We start from the raw sequence: 20,504 nt of genomic DNA, 5'->3' as shown, positions 1-20,504 counted from the left end.
GAAAGAATGGAGAAGGCGAGACGTATCTCCCCCGCATCAAGGGAGAGAGGGGGGGAGGGAGGGTTAAGAACAAAGAACTGCAAAAAGGAGGCAGAGACAGTGCGATCATGTGTCTTTTTTCCCCTTGGGTGTGGGGTGGACCCCTCGCCGCCGCCACCAGATACGGGGGCGAGTCCTCTTCCTCTTCCATTTTATGGCTGCTTTTCTTTGATCCCTTGGAAGATGCGGAAGACACCATACACATGGCGCCGCGCATTGGACACCAGCCTTCACCCACACACACACCATGCGCAATAGGGGGTAGGTAGAGAAAAAAAAGGGAGGGACTATCAAGACAACTCCCTTGCGCACACAGAATCAGCCTGTCGTTTCGCGTTATTTTTTTGTTGGTTTCTTTGCTTTTGTGTGTGTGTGTGTGTGTGTGTGCGCTCACAATCTCATCTGTTACATGGGAAGGAGGGAGGGGGGGTCGGCACATCAAACGTGCAGCGCATAGTGCCCTCCCCCCCCCCGCTGTGTCCATGCAGGGCGTGTAAGCAAGCGGTCAACTAGCAGCAGAGGCGCAAGCGCCAACAAATATAAAAATTTATATGGATGTAAAAAAGAAAACGAGATCAGCAGTGCATCAAAGAATAGCCGCCATCCCACACCTCTGTACATGCACAAGGAAGAGTGCGCCTGAGAAACGCGCGCCTCTTCAGCGGGGGGAAAATGAAACCGGGCCCAGTCAAGGCCCCCCACCCCCCCCACCCCGGAAGGGCCGGCTCAAGAATCCCAACGGGTCCGCCCCTCAGTAGAAGCAGGCGGCCGACGGCAGTAGAAAGGACTGCCGTCAGCGGCACAAAAGCCCAAGAAGGGTGGCAGGGAGTAGCCTGCGCTCCCGCATGCTGAGAAATACATCTGCGAACCCACGATACGCTCTGGACACGACGCAGAACGTCGACGTTGCGCCCAAGGATGCGTCCACGCAGAGTCAACATAAGTGTATGTCAAAGGTAACGCAGTGCTCGCTGTGTCCTCGCACAGCCTGGGGCTGGAAGCGACGCTGGATGCTGCAGCAACGTTGCTGGGGAGCTGCCCTGCACTTTTCGTTGCGCTGAGGACTGGTCGTCTAGGAAGCGCCCCGGCATCCCCGCAAACAGCACCCACGCCCGGTTCACAGTCGCCCTCCGAGGAGTCGAGAGGCTCCACGATCGCCTCTCTCGACGAGTCGAAGCGTAGAAGCTTCCAGTAGGGCGAGTCGGCCTCTAAGACCCGACGCTCCCGCACACAAATGGCACGTCCCGCAGCCGTGGTGAACTGTGTCGGAACCCACATGGTGACCTCTGTCGGTGACGGCGCTTGGGGGGATCCGATGAGGCTGTCTGTGCCGCCACCCGGCAAAGCGGACACAGAAGCGTTCTCAAGATCGCCATCAATGTTGCGCGTTGTGGAATGTTGAACGTGATGCTTAGGGGCCAACGGAGCCTCTGTGCTCTGCTGAACAGAATGCGAAGGCTCACCGCCCGCAGACCCACAGAGAATGCATTTTACCTCGCCGCCGTCTGTAAACAGAATCGTTGACTGCTCTGTCCTCATCACTCGACGTTGGCAAGTACAGGTGCGGCGCTCCGGCCTCACGGTCTGCAGAGCTCCACCAGCGTCATTGCAGCAACGTCGGCGGCGGCGGCGCTCACGATAAGCAATGCGCTTGACTCTTTCCTCGAATGCGATCCCATGGGACAGCCCTGCTGTTGCGGTATTGCATTCAGCAGCCGCGCCAACCCCCTCTTCCTCCTCCTCCGAGTCAGCTGCTGACTTTAGAGAAGATGCGCAAGGACATAGAAACGGGGCCTCTTCCCTCTCGGGTGAGACAAAGGAGCACTCACCAGTGGTAAAGATAGGAGCAGACATGAATGAGAGTCATCAAACCAGGTGGAGGGAGGGGGGGCAACAGAGGTGTAAGCCCTTAAACCAGACGACCCAACAGCAAAACATAAAGCACATCAAGAAGCGAAAAAAAAAGTGTAGAAAACACAGTAATGAAGAACCGAAATCGGGGGTAGGGAGGGGGGAGAGGGGAGGGGAGGGGAGGGGGGGTACATAGGCGTGCGAAGCGAGTACAAAAAGAAGAAAGTCAGAAGTGCCGCCAAGGCATTCTGCTAGGAGGAGGACAAGAGCACTACAGCAGGAGGTCTATCAGTTGCACATCATGCCGAAGGGATGGAGATGAAATACACCACACGGCACCACCATCTCCTCCCCTCATCTACTCATCGTGGCGCGAATGAAACAAGTTTGTAGTCTTTCGTTTTTCAAGGGGGAAAAGGTAAGAATGCCCCGCCACCACCACCACCCCCCTTCTTGCGTATCGAACGTACCAGGGGGGGAGCGGAAAAGTGTGTTTGTAGATCAAACAGACGAAGAAAAAGACAATAGACGTACGAAACTAGATTGTAGCGTCCCTCGCTTCCTCTCCGCCCCTTCCTCCCCCGTGGCCAGCAACAGCTTCACATCTCTAGCTCAAGCACAGCGTGTGGTAGAAGCACTAACGAAGTCGAACGACATCCAATTACGGAGGATGTGGGAGGGGGAAGGGAGGGAGGGTGGGGAGGGGAGGGGAGGGGAGCGGGGGCAAAATCAGCAACGTGAGAGTCCTCCTCCTCTCCCCCTCCCCTCCCCCCCCTCCCCGTACCCGCACGTGCCCCGTTGCCACCGCCGTAGAAAATGTAGACCGCCTCGGTGAAGTGTGCAGATACTCCCCTGGATCACATGAGATGGAAAAGAGACGGTAGCACTCAACTGAATCCCCGGGGGGACATGGGGTGTGCACAGCCACCACCTCTTGTATTGCACATCTCCATCCAAAACAAGAGACTCTATCTTTTTCTCCTGTTTTTTTGAACATTTGCACGCTCATTAAATGGCTAATGCGAAGCACGTGGATGCATGCAAGCGCACGCACAGCAGTGGGCCCAATACCGGCATCACCACCACCATCACAGCCTCTTGCTTGTGTTGACTAGAAGCTTTTTCTCGCTCATTGAACCCTCTCCTAAGACAGCTAACGCGAGGGGTGAGGAGGGCTTCACCTGTATGGCCGTGGAGAGGTTCGGCACACACACGCCCTCACCCCGTGGTGAGCTTCGGTTTGGTAGGAATAGGTGCCCTTCACAGTAGCTGGGAGCTGGGTCCGCCTACGCCTGCGCCTTGTGAGTGTCACTTCCTTCTTCACAAAGCCCTACTTCTCGCCACAGCTCTGCACCACGTCATTCGGAAGCGCAGTCGATGACGCCTGCCTCTTCGTGGCCCATGTCATCATATACTCATATATGTTGGCTGGGTTACTCTTCAAGGCATCCGCGAGAAACTCCTCCAGGACATCGCGCATCCCCACCTTCTCCAGGTAGGCCTTGTCAGCTTCAATGATCTCGAGGTACTCACTCATGGGGATTCTGAACTCTTGCACTGCTTAAGTGAGTGACCAAGTCGGTGTATGGGAGGGGGGGTAATTTGTGAGTATCAGAAGCAAAAAAGGGTTGTAGAGTGCGGTGCAGCTGAAGTGAGACGCCATGCAGTCTTCATGAGATGTGTGTGTGTACAATCTCGGTTGAGTGGCAGTAGGGGAAGTGGTGGTGGTGGTGGTGGTGGTGGTAGCCACAGGCGGAGATCCATTTCAAAAAAGGGGGAGAAGGGAGAGAAGGGAGAAGAGGGGGAGAAACCTTACATGAACGTGTGTGGGTATTTGTGTTGATATCGTATCCACCTGATCACCAGCAACAGCAGCAACATAGCCCCCCCCCTCCCTCCCCTCCGAGTATTCGACGCAGATCTGAGCCGCCATTTTTCTATGGGGAGCAGTGAGAAGCACGAGAAGGGGGAGGAAGCGGGAAAACACAGGGTGGCATGGCACTAAAAGAATGACCTCGGACCGCCCTCAGTATGGAAACTTGAGCCGCTCATCTTTGCTATTTTCTTTCTTTCTCCTGGCGCTTCCCCCCCCCCCTCCCTCCCTGCCCTTCCTCTTTCCCCCTGGTTGAGTCACCATGTAGTAGGGACAGTTGGTGTGCGATGATTTACTGCACCTTTGTAGTAGTCGTCTATGTTTCCGCGGTAAGACGGCATATCACGGGCAACGGATTGCGTGGGGGGGATACTGCGGCAGCTCATCGAGTAGACGTGTCCGCTTCACGAGAGATCCAAAAAAAAAAAGAAAGCTGGAAAAAAACAGGGGGAACAACCACCACGAAAACCATCCGTGAAGCGAGCCTGCGCCCGAGACTGGGAAAGGAAGAAAATAGGGAGGAGGAGTGTGTGCTGTGTGTGTGTGTGTGCTGTGTGTGTGTGTATACATCCAAGAGGAGTCACAGGACAGTCCAATAACTCTCGAAAAAAAACGCGTCTTTGCTCGGAACGAGTAAGAAGAATAGCGGCAACAAGTTGGTGGGAAGAAAAAAGAAAGCAAGCAAATGTGTGGACCCTCGGTAGCCCATGAACGAAAAGAAGGGGGGAGCCCTCCCCCATCCACCGCATCGTGCGCAAAAAAAAAAACGCCGAACACGCACGTGAACACCCGCGTACAAACGCGATCTCTCTTTTTTTTCTGTAAGAGTCCGGAAGAGAGAACGGCTATTTTGACGCCCCCTTCAGTGGCGGTAACACGCCCACGTTCTTGGCGACCTCTGCTGGGGACTGCTTCGAAGCCGGCGACACTTTCTTCACATCTGTGCCAGTGAGTGTGGTGGATGAAGGTGGTGGTGGTGGTGGTGGTGGGTGCATCTTCACTGCGAAATCCAAGGAGACATAGTAGCCGAGGTCGGCGTCCCACTTGACACGACACCGCCTGCAGATTTTTGCGGCTGCATCGCCGACGAACAACGACACTCCACCTGTTCCGTGTCGGCACCCCTTGACAAATCCCTTTTGCTGGTTTTCGAATAACTTGAGCAGTTTCGCTGTGCGACGCGCCTGCTTCTGCTCTCGCCGCTCGCGAGCCTCTCTAATCGCACGCTGCTCAGGGCTGTTATTGAATCGCTCCAGGGCAAGGCGCTCCGCTTCCGCCTGGCCATTCGCCTCTTCCTGAGCAAAAACTTCCCAGAAGTTCGCTATCTGGTCCTCGAGACACTTTCGAACCTTCGCCTCCTGGACTATAATAAAAGTAACCGCTGCGCCAAAGCGATTCGTCTCCGCTCGACGCTCCACCTCACGCCTGCTGGCCTCCTCTGCGGCCGCTTCTTCACGCATCACCTGCAACCTCCACGCCTCACGGCCCTCCTGGCGAAGCTGCTTCTCTCGCTGCGCGTACTCCTGGGTAACGCGACGATTGATTCGCTCTTCAAGATACAAAAACGGAAGCGCTGCAGCGGATGCCGCCTGCATTCGAAAATCATACGCCTCCTTGGCCAGATCCCGAATAGCGGCGATTTGGCCTAACGCCGCCTCAGCCAGCAACGATCGTGCCACCGCCTCTTCTGCAAAGAGATTTTTCTGCTCCTCTATCTTCAACTTAGACGTGTACACCCTCCGCGCTTCGCTACGCAGCGTCACAATCTCGGCTGAGGTAAACAGCCGCTGGGCAGTCTTTGGCATACACGGCTGCCTGTCAATGTCCTCTAAAATACCATTCAAGCACGAGTATTGCGGCCTTGAGACTGTCGGTGCCGAGGACGGTTGCTCAGAGCGCCCACCCACGGGGTCTGCATTGTTCACCACGGTGGGACTAGTAGTAGTCGCAGCAGCAGTAGTAGCAGCAGCAGCAGCAGTAGCAACGCCATCAATGAAATCAGCAGTGGTACCAGGACAGGAGGATGTCAGCCACTGTGCTGGGGGCAATCTACGCACATCATCATCACCATTGTACGACTCAGCGGCGCAGTAGCCTGACGAGGGCGGCGGCGTGCTAAACTTCGCCACAGCGTTTGGACAGGCACTTGGCCCTGGCGGCGCCGTAGCCGCACGGCCTGCATCCGAAGCTGCCGCGGAGCATGTCAAGGCCACTTGGGAATTGCAACTGATTCGCCTGGATAACAGAGATCCCTGGACACACTGCGTATTGCTACTCTTCCGCTGCTGCCCATTAATAGAACGGCGCATCGGCCGTGAAGGGCGAAGCATCGATCCTAAAAAGCAAGCCCCACGGGACGAGATAATAGAGTCGCTGGCAAAAAAAAAAGAAAAGAAGAGGGGAGAACAAAGTAGATAGGACATCTGCAAGTTTCTTGGTTGACTAGATCGGGAGAAGCGGGGAGAAGAGCGTGCATTCAAGATGTCGAGTGAAGCAAAGGAGAACACACGGAAAGCGTGCCAGGATGCAAACAGAAAGAAGAAAACGTGTTGCATCATCTGTGCCGTGTCCTGAGCTTGAGAGCGGGGAGTTTCCTCCCCTTTTTTTTACAGCTACCGATCACAGCGTATGTGAACGTGTTTGCATCCTTGTTGAGTGGATTGATGCGGATGTCCTGCTCAGCGAAACAAGCACACAAAAACTGCAAAATGACAACAAGTGGCCGTGAGACTTTCAAACAGCGAGTGGGAAAAGGAGGAACAAGGGGCTGGTGGTGGTGGTGGTGGTGGTGAATCAAGGAACTCGAGGCCATCTCACGTAAGTCATCACACCGCATTGCACGGTTGCCACTGTGAAAATCACAGGACAAATTTCAAGAAGTCCCCCCCCTTCGAGAGAGAAGGGATGAAGAGGGGGGGTGAAAGTGGAGGATTACCCACAGTACGTAATAGGAAGTACCCTCGACTCACATCTCAACGACGCTAGGCGAGAAGTCTCTCTGCATCACGGCCTCGCCTCTCAAGAAGAATTCAGTGCGTGCTGCAACGATGGGGCATCTCTTTCCTGGAGTGCAGTGCGGCACCCGAGGCCCTGCGCACCTTCCTCTACACAAGAGCCTCAAGGTTCGGCAGTGAGCCCCGATCGCAGCGAAACACCTCCAACAAATCTGCCAAACCCTTCAGCTTATCGGTGCGGTCGCCGGAGAGGGTATAAAATCGCACGAGGCTTTCCAGAAATGCATCGGAGCTACACAGCACCTGCGGCTCGGCCTTGGCGAACCCCTCTAGTGTCGTGCACAAGTTCGACATGTGTGTGGTAGGGTCGCAGTCGCTGCGGTACGCTTGGCACGTTGCGAACGATACCTGCGCGTTCGCGCATATGTCTTGAAGCACGCAGCGACGTAGTGTCTCCTCACTGATAAACCCCTCAGAGGCTGAAGAAGAACATCCGTCTGTGTCGACAGCATCTGCAGCAGTGCCCAGTGCCTGCTTCATGTCAACGGCCGTGTCTATCACTTGGCGGAAGAGCCGCATCGCCTCACTGTACTCAGACTTGAACACAGCAAGGAAAGCGTCACAGGAAAGCGTAATGAGCTTGCAGAGACTCGTGCTGGAGACCGCATTCGATGACGTTACTTGTGTATCACACTGTGCACTGTTGCCGGTGGCGATCTTGCGTATAGCAGCATGCGTCGTTTGTGCGTGGAAGGAGTCCCCGACGTGAAGGGCAAGACAGAAGAGCTGCTGTAGCTGAAGGACGTGCCGAAGCTGATAAAGATCATCGGGAAGGTCCTGGAACTTGTGGTGCCAAGCATCCTCGGTGCGTAATATCCGCTCCACTAGACTGTATGCCAAAGAATGCTGGTTCATGTGAATGTGCACGTGCAGCAGAGCACGTTGTACACGCAACACCCGCTGCGTCCAGGTGCGCTGCAGTGCCACGGAAACCGCTGATGGCCTCCCTGCGACATCACCCTCAATAGCGGGCATGCGCACGTCAGAGCCAGCTGTACAACAGCTCCGCTCATGACTGAGACACTCCTCCAGCAGCGCGTACAACTTCTTCTGCGCCTCCATCGGCGCCCCAACGTAGAGCGGGAAGAAGGCTGCAATTAGCCGTAATGAAAAGGGAGCGAAGCTCTCGCGCGTGACGGGGTGGCGGAACTCCTCCCCCCCCTCAATGTCGCCCTGCGCGTCGATGACCTTCTTCGCGGCCGCGACCCGTCTCATCTTCAGATTAGCGATCACCTGCACCAACACAAAGGGAAGTCGCGCACTGCGCGCTGCAGCATCGGCGGATAGACCTGAGTCTGGGCTAGCTGCAGTGGTCATACCGACAACCGGGGATGACTGGGTAGCGGACTTCTCTTCCTGGAGGTCCACGGGACGTACTCGCTTCGGAGGATCTGGTGGAGATGCACTCCGCGGAACTGCCCCACACTTGCGCGCGTGACGTTCAGCCTGGGCCGCGGCCTCCGCTTCAAGTCGCTCAGCCAGCGCCAGCACCTCCGACCAGTTTCCATTCGACGCCAGGAGACGAAGCCCGTCAGGAGAGAGTGGGACGTCGGCGAGGGAGACGCGCGCGTGTGTGGCGCTCGCAGCATACAGCTCCGGCCCGCAAAACCTCCTCGCCGACTCGACCGCCTCCCCTGATGCCATTTGATCGAGAGAGCTAAGTAACTGTGCGAAACGGGGCAACAACACCTGTGAGAAGTGCCGCGTCACCTCGAGTGGAGCCGCCAAGAACGAATGACGCTGCAGTCTCGGGTTAAGGTGGGCTCCGGCGCAAACACTCACAAGAACTGTTAGACACCAGGTGTTAGACAGAAACACACATGTGTGCGTGTATATATTTAGGTGTGGAAGGGGGGGAGGGGAAGTGTACGTGCAGAGTTGCCACCATGTTCCTCAATACAATCTTCTCCATCTCACTGCCCTATCCTTCGTGAAGGCAATACGTTATACATACACGCTTACTAACACATAGGTGCGTACATTCACCGCCACCAGCACCACCACCACCACCCCCGGGTATGGTGCACAGTGGCAACGGGATACACTTGCGTGTTTGGCTGATGAATGCAATCGCCTTTTGCTGCAAGGCTGAAATTGACAGTCGACGCCAGCAGAAGGTGCACAACATTTTTTTTTCAAAGTGGGTAGCAGAGGAGGCCAAGGGAGGGAGGGGGAGGGGAAGAGGGGGGGGAAGAGGGGGAACAAGCATACAAGCACGTCCTATCCACAACCTCATTCTCAGTTAGTGTAGGTTGTTCACTTGGCGCTGTGACCACCTCTGCTGTGTTGTACAAACAAGTCCCGGGTGATCAGAGGGTTCCCCTTTCTGCCTCACCAATACGACCTGCTGGATCGACGAGCCGATTCTCGGGCGGTAGATGATCTTCCCTGCGTGCCAAAGTACCCCCGTGATGCGGTTCATAGAGGCGCTACAACTGTAGCGCCTTCTGGAAAATTACGCCACATCCACAGAGTCGCATCAGGGTCGAGCCGCTGCCCGAGGTTGCACGATGTCCACGCCAGGTGCCAAACCAGCTTGCCCCACCGCTCAGAAATTTGCTTCTGCAATTATCTGCAAGTCCTTCTGCACTGTCACTCACCAGCAGCCTTGCAGGTATTGGTCTATCACAACCTTGTGGAAGAGCAGGGTCCTTGAACAGCATGCGGTATGGCATCCTCGTCACGCACTCAAAGGTTTACTAGTCAAAGTACAACAGAACGGTGTTCAAGTTCATATCTGTCATCATGTGACCGGTAACCCTCCAAGATCATTCGATCCTCGACGTCCTCATCTCCCACGTGAACGTCTCTCATTTCTTGCGAAGGACTCTGCTCACCTGCTCCTACATCACAGCCAATAAGCCCAAGAATAAGGTTCCCGCACATTGTAAGCGTGCCTCAAAATCCTTCACCCCCCTCTCCTTTCCCCTCCCCGCCATCGGACCGGATGCGCCGTATCGCCGATTTCCACACATACAAATTAAAAGAGCCCCACCCCCCACCCCCCAAAGGTCGGTGATTGTTGTAACGGTTCTGTGCAGACCACAGAACGTGCAGCCACTACAAAGCCCATTTTTTTTTCACGTGATTCTTCACTGGAAGAGCCGCGACCCAAGGGCCTTGTGACCTTTGCGAGGTTTGCAGCAGTCGTACGCCACGCCGATTCCCGCTTTGATCCACCCCCACCCCCGCTTCTCCTCCTGTCTTTCTTTTCATCCAGGGAAACGGGGATGCGACGTGATCATTTGGACCACATTTGGTGATGTGGGAATACCGTGCGTCTGTGTTTTTCTCTTTGGGGGGGAGGGGAGGAGGGCAGAGGGTCTTTAATGTGTCCTGTGGATCGCAAAATAAAAAAACACGACATCGAGGGAAGTCTCGCATTGGCTTGATCCTTGCGTCGCCGCACAAACCCCAGTGGAGCCGAGTGCGGGGAATGAGGTTTCGTGGGTGGAGGAATAGTGGTCGACCTCCGCGATGGCGTGACCGGGGCTGAGACAGGGCCAACCGACCTGCCACGGGGTTTCCCCACCTCTAAAGAAGAACAACATTAGGGGTCTCGCGGAACCCTGTCGCATTCCTCCACATGTAGTGCTAACACAACCCTCCCTCCCTCTGAAAAAAAAAAGGCCTCACGTACCAAAAGGCCACTTTGCATCGTCAACCGACAATCCCGCGAATGCGCACAAAAAAACAAAAGCCCAAATCCTTCATGAATAACTGCACTCCTTTAATACCGGGGAACCCCGCGTTCATTGCAGCACGAGCGTTGAGTGAAAGCCGGCGTCGTCGACCCGCTCTCGAATCCCTCAGGGGTCACCATTGGCGGTTCTCAGCTAGAGTATTCAGCTTGGAAACCACAGACGTACTTGTAGTGATGATCTTCATTACATGCTTCAACTGATTCCTCATTAGTGGCCCCTCCGGGGGCCAGACACACACATAAAAATCAATACATGTGACTCGCCCCCGCCCCCTTCCCAGAGTCCTCCAGAAGAAATGCAAGGACCATGCACATGTCTTCGTAGTGCGCCACTGGACCCATTATAGGCGAACTCGGCGGCGTCGCCAGAGCCACTCACCCACATTGACCATAGCTTTCCCAACACGCGCCCACTAGGCTTTTTAAAATATTGTGTTCAGTCGGGGTTGGTATACCTCGCTTCAGGGAGAAGCAACTCGACTGGTCGGTGGTCTATCCAGCGGGGACATTCGCTCTCCGATAAACCGCCCTCTATCGCTGCAAGTTGGCCACAGTATCGCTGCTTGAATGTGTGGAGGTCATTGGCCGTAGCAGATTCAGGGTCGGATTTGCCAGCCCTGAGTCGAATGGATAAATCTGTACGTAATAAATGTACATATACACTGTGTTGGAATACATGAGCTTGAGGATAGATGTGGTACCCCATCGTGCCTTCGAGGAGTCAAACACTTGCAGTAGCTCGATTTCTTGAGACCCAAAATACCTGATTCATGTATATGTGTATATATATATCACCTTGCTGCTGCCCAATGGGGTTATTCTACCATAGAGGATACGCTGCGCCCGAGAAACTCTACTGCGGCCAGACACCGCGCCTCATCATGGGGGGGTGCAAAAGAATTTGAGACGCGCGTTAGGGCGAGAGGCCCACTCAAATCATCCCCACACAGCCTGTGCCTCGGAGCTATACCGACCCACCCCTTGCAGGTCGTTTCAGAGCGACTCTCCCATCATCCCGGTCGCCAGCCGGTACGCCCCTCGGGATATCTACGGCACCCTCACCAGCCGGCATCAAGGCCCGCGTGAAATACGTTCGAGTCACGTAGACACCTGGCGTACCATAGAAGATAGTGCAGGCGGTTTTACTGCTGCGAGCGTCACCAACACGATCCTATCCATGACAGGATATCTGACAGCAGTGGCGACACGTTTCTCTTATTCGCTACGTTGTACATGCTTAACTCTGTCACCACCAAATGCTGCTCAGCGTTGGCAGGAGAGGGGGGGGATGGGGAAGCTGCTTAGCCTCTTCAGATGGTGGATTGTGAGTCTTGATTCCAGGCTGATGTGTGTCCCTCCTCCCTCGTTATCGAGGAATATGAGAGGAGTTGAAGAAGGGAGAGCGCAACGGAGAGAGAGATGATTGGTGCGAAAAAGAAAATGATCATCGAAGTGATTTGAGGGTCACTTGGCTCACTCATCATCGCTATCACGCTTTTGGTTAGCCTTCCCTCTTTCATTCGCCTTCCAGGCCATTAAGACAAACAGAGGGCAGAAGGAATACATACATATACACATATACATACACATATACATTATATATAAGTATAAATATATATATATGTATATTTAAAAAGAGAGAATCCGAGAGGCCTTGAGAGGACAAGAGTGGGTCAATACGACTGTGGATACCATGTGCCTGAGAGGGGGTGAGGGATGGAGGGATATTTTAAGACGATATCTTTTGTTCTCGTGTGTATACGCGAGTCCGCGCAGGTGGGGGCTTTACCTGTGAGAGGAGTGTAAAGGGAAAACGAATGAGTTGTCTTGCATCCCTCAGCTCACCAAACAACCACGCCAATCACACAAATAAAAAAGGAGGGAAGAAAACACAGACATACACACCAGCACCATTGAACAACAACTATTAGGCACACAGCAGTAACGCCACTTCAATCTCAGGAAAAGTGAATAAGAGAGGGAAGGGAAGAGGATAGCATTTTTAAAAAGCAGCAAGTTCACATGCGTGAGCTTGTAGGTGCGCAGTTGAATGTAACGGAGCAAGAGCCCACCTTTGTTCGGCCATTTGCTGTCAATTGTATGCCCTCTCGATTCATTCGCATACTCGTCTGAGCGCAGAAGGTTTGACACTTATACATAAGCCCGTACATCGCCTTGTGAGAGAGAGATATATTCCTCTTCGCACCAGTAACTATTCGAACAAATATATTCCTCCTCAATTCACACACATTCACACACCACCCCTTCCCCCCGAGGGGGGAGAGGATATATATACAAGCAGAACATCGACTAGAAAAGAAAAAGCAGCATAAGGGAAAGCTATCCAGATGAGCCAAAAAAAAGGGGGAAAAAGAGTTGCGGAAAAACGGTGGACGTGGGTGGGTGGGGGAAGGAGGAGGAGGGGGAGGAGGAGGAGGGGGAGGAGGAGGAGGAGTAGCTGCATAACGAAGACGATCGCAAAAAAAAAAAAGAGAGAAAACGTACAGGCCCTCTAGCGGGGTCAAGAAACGAAGGGCGTGGAAAGGGAGCAAAGCAATCGCCTAGAAGATGAGCAAGGGGTAAAAGAATATAAACACGGCTACACGGGGAGCGGACGAGATTGAATACATAAATAAAGCGAAGAGGGGGAAAATTTTTTTTTTTAAACACTACAGTGATACAATGAAGGAACTACAAGAGACATGGATTGTAAAGAGGAAAAGAAAGGGCAGCTGGGCACTACAAAAAAAAAAGATGAACAAGCCGCATCACGAGTCCATGCCTACTTTTTTTTTGCCAGGGAGAGACAGGGAGACACATATCTGTTTCTTTTTAGTTTTGGGAGGTAAGGGGCGACCCACGAGCACGGGAGGTAAATCTCGCACGCATTGCGTACGTCCCCCTTCCCTCCTTTTTTTTCTATTTCCCTTTCGACCTCGTGGATACCCTTCTCCCTAGTGCCATACGAAGCTCTTTCCACACCACACCACCCCCACTCCTCTTCTCTCTATGAAACACGCGTGTATGCATTACGTAAACCTCCATTGATGGATGTTGTCCCTCGCGCCCTACTCTTAATAACCCCACCCCCACCCCCTCCTCCTCCTCCTCCTCCTCCCCCCCCTCTTTTTTTTTTATCCACCTCAAGTCGGGGTAAAAAAAAAACAATCAAGAGGGTGTGTCAACATTTCGAGGGATAATGAAAAACGGTAGCAAAAAAACGGTCAATAGACGAACTCGGTATGGAAACTGCGAATAAACGCTGATGTGTAACCGTTAATTTACAAAAAAAATGGCCTGCAGTTTCGCCTCACCACCCCCCCCACACCCCTCCTTCCGTCAGCAACAATGTGATTGTGGCGCTCTTTGCTTCACTAGCCTGCGCGACAGCGGGGTAGTAGAAAAAAAGGCGGCGGCGACGACGACGACGGCAGCAGGTGCTGTGTGTTGGGGGGAGAAGGGGCATGTAAAGGTGATGAACGGCGCATAAAATGGAGAAAAAAAACGACTATTGGGAAGCAGAGACATTCATTATTGTTCGTATTGTCCACAAATACGGATGGAGCAAAAAAAAGAGAGAAGGGGGAGCACAACGTCGCAGCCAACAGAGACAGAATCATATAGAGAAGCACAAAGTAAAGATTGCTACGACTCGCTGAACAAATAACACGCTAAAGCAAAAGAAGAAAACGGAGAACAGAAGATCTGCTCAAAAAAAAGAGGAGGAAACGGGAAAAAAAAAGAAAGCAAATGAAAGAGAGGAGTAAAGGGAGGGGAGGTGGTGCGTGGTGCGTGGTATCTGGATCACAATGTTGAAAGTTGTAGCTTGTGCAATCATGACGCATGCCGACGTTGCTCATCACAGCGTAAGATAAGCCCTCTCCTTTGACTGACTGACTTTTCCTTGCATTTCCTTTGACCCGCCCTCTCAGCAAGATGCGATTCGGCCAGCAAATAGTGTTGCCCCTCACTAAGCCCTTCTCTGTTTTCCTAAAAGTAGAATGTGATTGCCGCAACCGGATGCACAAACTTTTCCTCTCGCTTTCAAGAGAGGGACAGTGCTGCGTGTGGTTCAGCAGAGAGGGGCGCCACAGGAAAGAAGCGCAAGGGCATGTGCGGCCTTTCCGCTGGTGCTTCATCCTTTGTTGTTTTTCACCCGCATCGCTTCGACTAAAATCGCTACTGTTCTCTGCTCTCATCCACCTCCCCCCCCTCCACCTCCCCCTCCCCCCCACACCCACACGAAACGCGTCGTTGCCTTTTCCCCTCCTTCCGGAATTAGAAGACAACCACAATGCATGTATGTGAGTCAATAGGTGTCGTTCGCAGCCTCAATGAGTTTCAAATCACTGCAGTTTCAATGGTGAACCCAAAAAAAAAGCAGTGCAGCATCACGGCTTGTCCCCCTCTCCATCCCCTCCCCCACTCTTGTTAGACCAGTAACTTTGCAGGTTACTTCAATTTTTTTTTCGGGTCTACACGCGCGCCGTCCGTGTATGTGCACACACACGCAGACAACATAACGAGACCAAGCGTGGAAGCGAAGGAAGGGGAAGTGGGTGTAATGGGGGGGTGAGTAAGGGGTGCCAGAACGAAAAGGGGGATAAAGATACAGCGGCATCGGGAGGCATAGAGTAACATCAAGGGGAGCAGGCCTTTATAAAGAGTATATACATTCCAAGAAGAACATGAAAAGCGGGAAAATGTAACGGCGTTCAAACCTAAAATCCATACTTTTACTGTTTATTTTTTGTGATTTCGGTGTCCCCCACTCGCCCCCCCTTTTTTCCCCCGAAAAAAAGGCGTGAGGAAACCAAATAAAAAAATGAATATCAACAGGGCCACTGGGAGTGGATGAGAATAATATCAGTTCGAATTCCCTTGACGCTGCTTTTAATCATTGATACCCAAAAATATATTTCTTTTATTTCGCTTTTTCTTCTTCCTGCTAGACCCGGGGAGGGGAGGGAGGGGGGCCACCTTTTTCACTGCTAATGAGCTCTCATAGAAAAACCTCAACGTCGCTGAGCAACGGGCGTGAGCAGCCCCCTGCAGGCTTCTGTCCAACTTTCTGCTTTCTTTACAATCAGGGAGGGGGGGATAAAAAAGAAGGGAGAGGTATATATCTATAATGGTGTCTGCTTCGCTTCTCAGTCAACATGCGGCATGTTTTAAAAAGAGAGAAAAAAAGGGGGTGCGCGGCAGTAGTCAAATACTCGATTCCGCATCTGTTGTAAAGCAAAAAAAAATGAGGAAAGGGAGATGTAAACGAGTGGATTGTACACGCAGGAGAGGGGGTGGGAGACAGGGTTCCCGAAAGACACTCTTTCAGCATGAACACCAGAAAACACACACGTGCATGCACGCATGCACATCAACAGAACAAACAAAAAAAGAACTTGTTGAAGGGGGTGTTCGCTAGACACTTTAACACCACCACCACCACCACCCCAAAAAAAAAACGACGCTTTCAATATCTTTTGAGAACCAAACGTGTTACTGCGTAGCAGAAAAAATGAAGGGGAAAAAAGAGGTAAAACGCCAATCCGCTGTCGTGCCTCAAACTCTGAAAACGATGCATGTGTGTGTGTGTGTAAAAGAGAGGGTTAAGAAACGCACGGGGCCTGGCCTTCCCTCTCCCCCTTTGTGCTGCTCCGCCCTCCCATCCCCCCCACCTTACGCGGACTGTAACGAGAACGCAGAGTAGCTTGACGGATCGAGACGATCGAAGTACTTGGCGTCAAAAATCGTCTCCAGTTTCAACACAAACGATGTTGCTGGATTGCTGGAGAGGAGAGGATGCATAAGAAGCTCACCCGCACCCCAACGCCGCTCTGGGTCGAGTTGGAAGCACTTCTCTAAAAAGTCGATTAAGGCCGTATTTTGAGGCACGTTCGCCAGGTACGTCTCAGTAGATGTCATCTCTCCTAGAAGCAATGAGTTCTCCATAAAGGGGGTCGGGCACGCAAACAGCTCGCACACAAGGCAGCCGATGGACCATATGTCGCAGCTCAGTGAGTGAGGATCACCCTTGTAGACTTCTGGGGCCATGTACCGGAATGTGCCTCGCACTTCTTTGCCCGCATTGCCCTGGACTGCAGTACCGAAATCGGTCAACTTCACCGTCTCACCCTTGAGGAGAATGTTCTGAGGCTTGACATCCCGATGAGCGATGCCTCGACTATGCAAGTATGCGATGGCGGTGAGAACCTGTCGAATGATCTGCACGACGGACAAGTGAGCTGGTTTCTGCAGCCGCCTCACAATAATGTCCGTTAGAGAGGCCTCGCACAGTTCCATGAACAAGCTTACGTTGTTGTCATTGCGCTCGCAGTGAAAGTAGTGCACAATGTTGGGGTGATTCAAACTGCACATGATGGAGATCTCATTCAGCAACGTGTTAATAGACGACTCGACGTTTTGGGAGAAGTAGAACATCTTCACCGCCATCTTGCCACCGGTGAGATCGCTCGTCGCTTCGTACACGGCACCGAAGGACCCACGCCCCAGAAGCTTCCCGCGCGTCCACGGGGAATCTTGCCGCAGCGTGAGGATTCGCTCACGTTCTTCGCGGGCAGAGATGGCGTTCTTCTTCATGGAGACCGCCTTGCCAACCTCCAAGATCAGCTGCTGGACATCCCGCCGCACAAGAGGTATGCGAATCGCGTGTTGTACATCAGCTGGAACCGGCACTTGGGGAGCGATCAGTGGGATAACTATAGCGCCGTGGTCGTTGTCCATGAGGATATCACGGGACGAGCTAAGCCACTCGCTATCGCAAATGATTACATCCACATCACACGGCCGGGCAGACAAGCGCTGCTCTAGGTCGCTGCGTTCGCGCACTGTAGCGAGGGACACAAACATGGTCTTGAGCAGGATAAGAGACAAATTGTGCTGATCAACCATGTTTGTGATGGCAGTCACTACATTCACCGTGCAGTTGATGATGGCCCTGGCCTGCGTGATCTTCAGGGCTTGGTCGGAGGTGGGGTTGGCATCGCACTCGTCACCGTCTTCCAAGATGGGTGCCACCTGGCAGGGAAAATGTAGTACCACCCGCTCCTCTAGAAGGTACACGCTTCCCGCCGTGCTGCGCAACAGCTGCTCCAGCTGCTGCTCCACCTGCGCCTGATCCCACGGCCGGCACTTGGGGCCCAGTAGCACGGTCACAGACAGGGAAAAGACGTTGCCTGTCAAGTTCAGCATTTGCAGAGTCACCCTGCAGCGGCCATTGGCCAACCCAACTACGACACCTAACGTCTTGGCCACGTCTGGGCTGACACACAGCGTGGAGGGGAACAGTGGGTCCACAATCACCTCATGCATTCCGATGCGCTGACCAAGGGCACGACCCAGCAGCTGCTCCACGCTCGTCCAGTCCCAGTCTGACTCCATCTCCCGTGCGAGGGTCTCCACGTGGTTTGCCAGACCGTTCTTGACAAATCGGCTTAGGGAATTGACAAGAGTAGAGTCCTCAGGGGACAAAGAAGAGCGCTCTGACAAAAAGGATAAAGCACCGATTGTTTCGCTCACTTGATAATTATGCACATATATGCGGTACTCTCGCAGGTTATCAAGTGAGTTGGCGCAGATGAGTACATTCCCGATAGGCTTTTCGTCGCAGTCTAGAATTGGAGCCACCACAGTGCTGAGAGTCGTTGGGGCGGTGGTGAGGGAGCGCAGCTTGATCTTGAGGAGATTACCGCGACGCGTATGCTTGATGAGGGAGCACACATCCTCGTTGTTGAAGCACTGAACAAGGTCGTTCAGTGGCTTGCCGATACACCCGTCCTGCAAAAACCCTGTCATGACCTCTGCTGCATTATTCCACCATGTAATCCGGTAGTTGCCGTCGAAGGCGATCATCACTACTTGGGCATTCAACTGTTTGCCCTCGATGTACCCGATTTCGCCCTCGCAGCCGTACGGAATGGTGTAGTAGCCCGACTTTGTCTCCCGACCCATCTCCAGCCGCTTCACCCCAGTTTCCCGCGCTCCATCCTTTCCTCCCTTAGGCTTGAAAGATGACTCTTGCAGGGAATTCAGGAGGATATCAGACGGCGATCCGCCGGCGATCAAGTATTCGTGAAAAATCTGTGTGTACAGTATGTGCAAGGAACGCACCGCAGTGAAACAGTTGAAAGATACCAAAAACGCAGAAAGAAGAAGGAACACACAGGTGAGGCAGCCGACGACCAGACCAATCGAAAGTGGAGGCTGCACGGCTGGAAGAACAACAAGAGCGCTGCAGGCAAAGATAACTATGAGACCGAAGAAAATCAAGCTGAGCACAAACGGTGCCGATCCGAGCGTGACTAACTCGCGTCGCATCTTCATGCTCGAAGAGAAGCGAACGCGGCAGCGATTTATATGATCTGCACACTCTTTTGCCAGCGACAGTGACCTCTTGCGCCACAAGAGTGCCTGGGGACCGATATCCACTTTGTTCTCGAGAAAAACATGGCGCAGCTGATCAATAAGTTTAGGAAGCTCCTTGTCCTCGGTTTCTACGTCGAGGGCTTCGTCGATGTGGCGAAAAGCACCGAAAGGGATGCGGCCTAGAACGAGGAGGCGCTGCTTAATCGTGAGGTGCAAGACATCTGCGCGAGTTTTCAATGCGGGTTGCGGGGATAGCTCCGCACAAATTGTCTCGACGGCATCGAAGTACGCTTCAAGCAGAGGCGGTAAGCAGAAAATAACCCGAATTACGTATTCCTCGTCATCCTCTGAGGCAAGGATAGGATGCGGCAGCATCCCCAGAACTGCTGTGGACGTGTCAGTGTGTGTGTGTGGGGGGGGGGGGGAGGTGTGCTTTCTTTTGGTCTTTTAAAAGCTAGTTGACTGTTGCTTCGGAAGAATAAAAAGCCGCACTCCCTCTTTTCGTTTGCTCTTGGACCTCGAGTGTATAAGGGGGAAACAAAAGGCGTGATGAAACGAAAGCAGCAGAAAGAGAAAAGATATTCCTTGTTTCAATAGCAATAATTGGGAGTGAACTACACAAACAAAACCACGACAGCATTTGGGAAACAATCACACATGAATTTTTTTTTCAAAAAGAACGAGAGAACACAAACGACTTCGCACCCCCCTTTTCAGTTTTGTTTTGCTTCTGTGGCACACACACACACTCCCCTTTATGTAATAGGGAAGCAGTCAACGAACAAAAGAATCGACAAGGTCAGGAAATGCAACAAGGACGGGAGAGGGAGTGGGGAGGGGGATGAAAGTGCGAGAAGCAGCCAAAGGCGACCGTGAAGTCTTCACCAGCCACGTGAAGGAGAGGAAAAAAAAGATACGGAGAGGCACAACACACACATTGGAGACCAGGTCAGTTCGTTCGGTGGAACAAAGCAAAAAAAAAGGCTGTTCACGTCCCTATTGTGCTCTATGGACTTTCAGTGATCAGCGTCACCACAGGAAGAGAATTCACCATGGCAAAACCGCCAACTTATCATCGCATAGGTGCGACAAACAGAACGTGCCCAGACCCCATACCCAAACAGAACCACGATGATCAGCCCTTGCAGTCTCGTAGGAGGCCAATGATATTAAGATTCCAGGACCCGCCCAACCGTTGCTAGCTCGTGTGTGTGAACTAATGGGAAAACGCCGCACACCGGGAATGCCACATCTTTAGAGTTTGATATCCCGCTAAGGGGGAGGGGGGGGGCGAAGTAGAAATGCTTTTTGGTTTTGTTCTTTGACTTGAAGGAAAACATGTCGACCCATTGGAACACACACAGTATGCTATAATAACAAGAAGAGCACACGCACGTCCATTGAAATCCCCCCATTTCGAGTGTCGAGGGGGGGGCGGGGGAGAAAAGGATAATATGCATGAAGCCGATCAGCGTTCCAGGGAAAGTAAGAGAGAAAAGTGAATATATATATTTATTTCTAAAAAAAAAAACGAAGTCACCAAAAAAAATGGCGTAGTTTACATAGACAATAGTGTTGTCCGTCACCCCCGTTTTCCCTTCTTGTGGAAAGAATGACTACACATAAGCAGCAATTAGAACAG

The 20,504-nt window shown here is 52.8% G+C and overlaps 5 protein-coding genes across 5 annotated transcripts; all 5 read right to left on the bottom strand.

Moving 5' to 3' along the window:
- Window positions 1–765: 765 nt before the first annotated feature.
- JKF63_04209 (uncharacterized protein) lies at window positions 766–1,893 on the bottom strand (the record flags this gene model as incomplete). The annotated part of the gene is made up of 1 exon (XM_067900202.1): window positions 766–1,893. The coding sequence occupies one exon, from the start codon at window positions 1,891–1,893 to the stop codon at window positions 766–768; it is 1,128 nt and encodes a 375-aa protein (XP_067756386.1).
- A 1,327-nt stretch (window positions 1,894–3,220) lies between these two features.
- On the bottom strand, window positions 3,221–3,427 carry JKF63_04208 (uncharacterized protein; the record flags this gene model as incomplete). The annotated part of the gene is made up of 1 exon (XM_067900201.1): window positions 3,221–3,427. One exon carries the CDS (start codon window positions 3,425–3,427, stop codon window positions 3,221–3,223), a length of 207 nt encoding a protein of 68 aa, XP_067756385.1.
- Window positions 3,428–4,608: 1,181 nt separating this feature from the next.
- On the bottom strand, window positions 4,609–6,093 carry JKF63_04207 (uncharacterized protein; the record flags this gene model as incomplete). Its single annotated transcript, XM_067900200.1, has 2 exons — window positions 4,609–5,687; window positions 5,718–6,093. 2 exons carry the CDS (start codon window positions 6,091–6,093, stop codon window positions 4,609–4,611), a joined length of 1,455 nt encoding a protein of 484 aa, XP_067756384.1.
- A 774-nt stretch (window positions 6,094–6,867) lies between these two features.
- On the bottom strand, window positions 6,868–8,421 carry JKF63_04206 (uncharacterized protein; the record flags this gene model as incomplete). The annotated part of the gene is made up of 1 exon (XM_067900199.1): window positions 6,868–8,421. One exon carries the CDS (start codon window positions 8,419–8,421, stop codon window positions 6,868–6,870), a length of 1,554 nt encoding a protein of 517 aa, XP_067756383.1.
- Window positions 8,422–16,156: 7,735 nt separating this feature from the next.
- Window positions 16,157–19,237, bottom strand: JKF63_04205 (uncharacterized protein; the record flags this gene model as incomplete). The annotated part of the gene is made up of 1 exon (XM_067900198.1): window positions 16,157–19,237. One exon carries the CDS (start codon window positions 19,235–19,237, stop codon window positions 16,157–16,159), a length of 3,081 nt encoding a protein of 1,026 aa, XP_067756382.1.
- Window positions 19,238–20,504: the final 1,267 nt, after the last annotated feature.

This window comes from Porcisia hertigi, chromosome 26, assembly GCF_017918235.1.
Source record: "Porcisia hertigi strain C119 chromosome 26, whole genome shotgun sequence".
In the NCBI taxonomy this organism is placed as follows: Eukaryota; Euglenozoa; class Kinetoplastea; order Trypanosomatida; family Trypanosomatidae; genus Porcisia; species Porcisia hertigi.
Note: the sequence above shows the minus strand (reverse complement) of the source record. Positions and strands in the feature narration are given on the sequence as shown.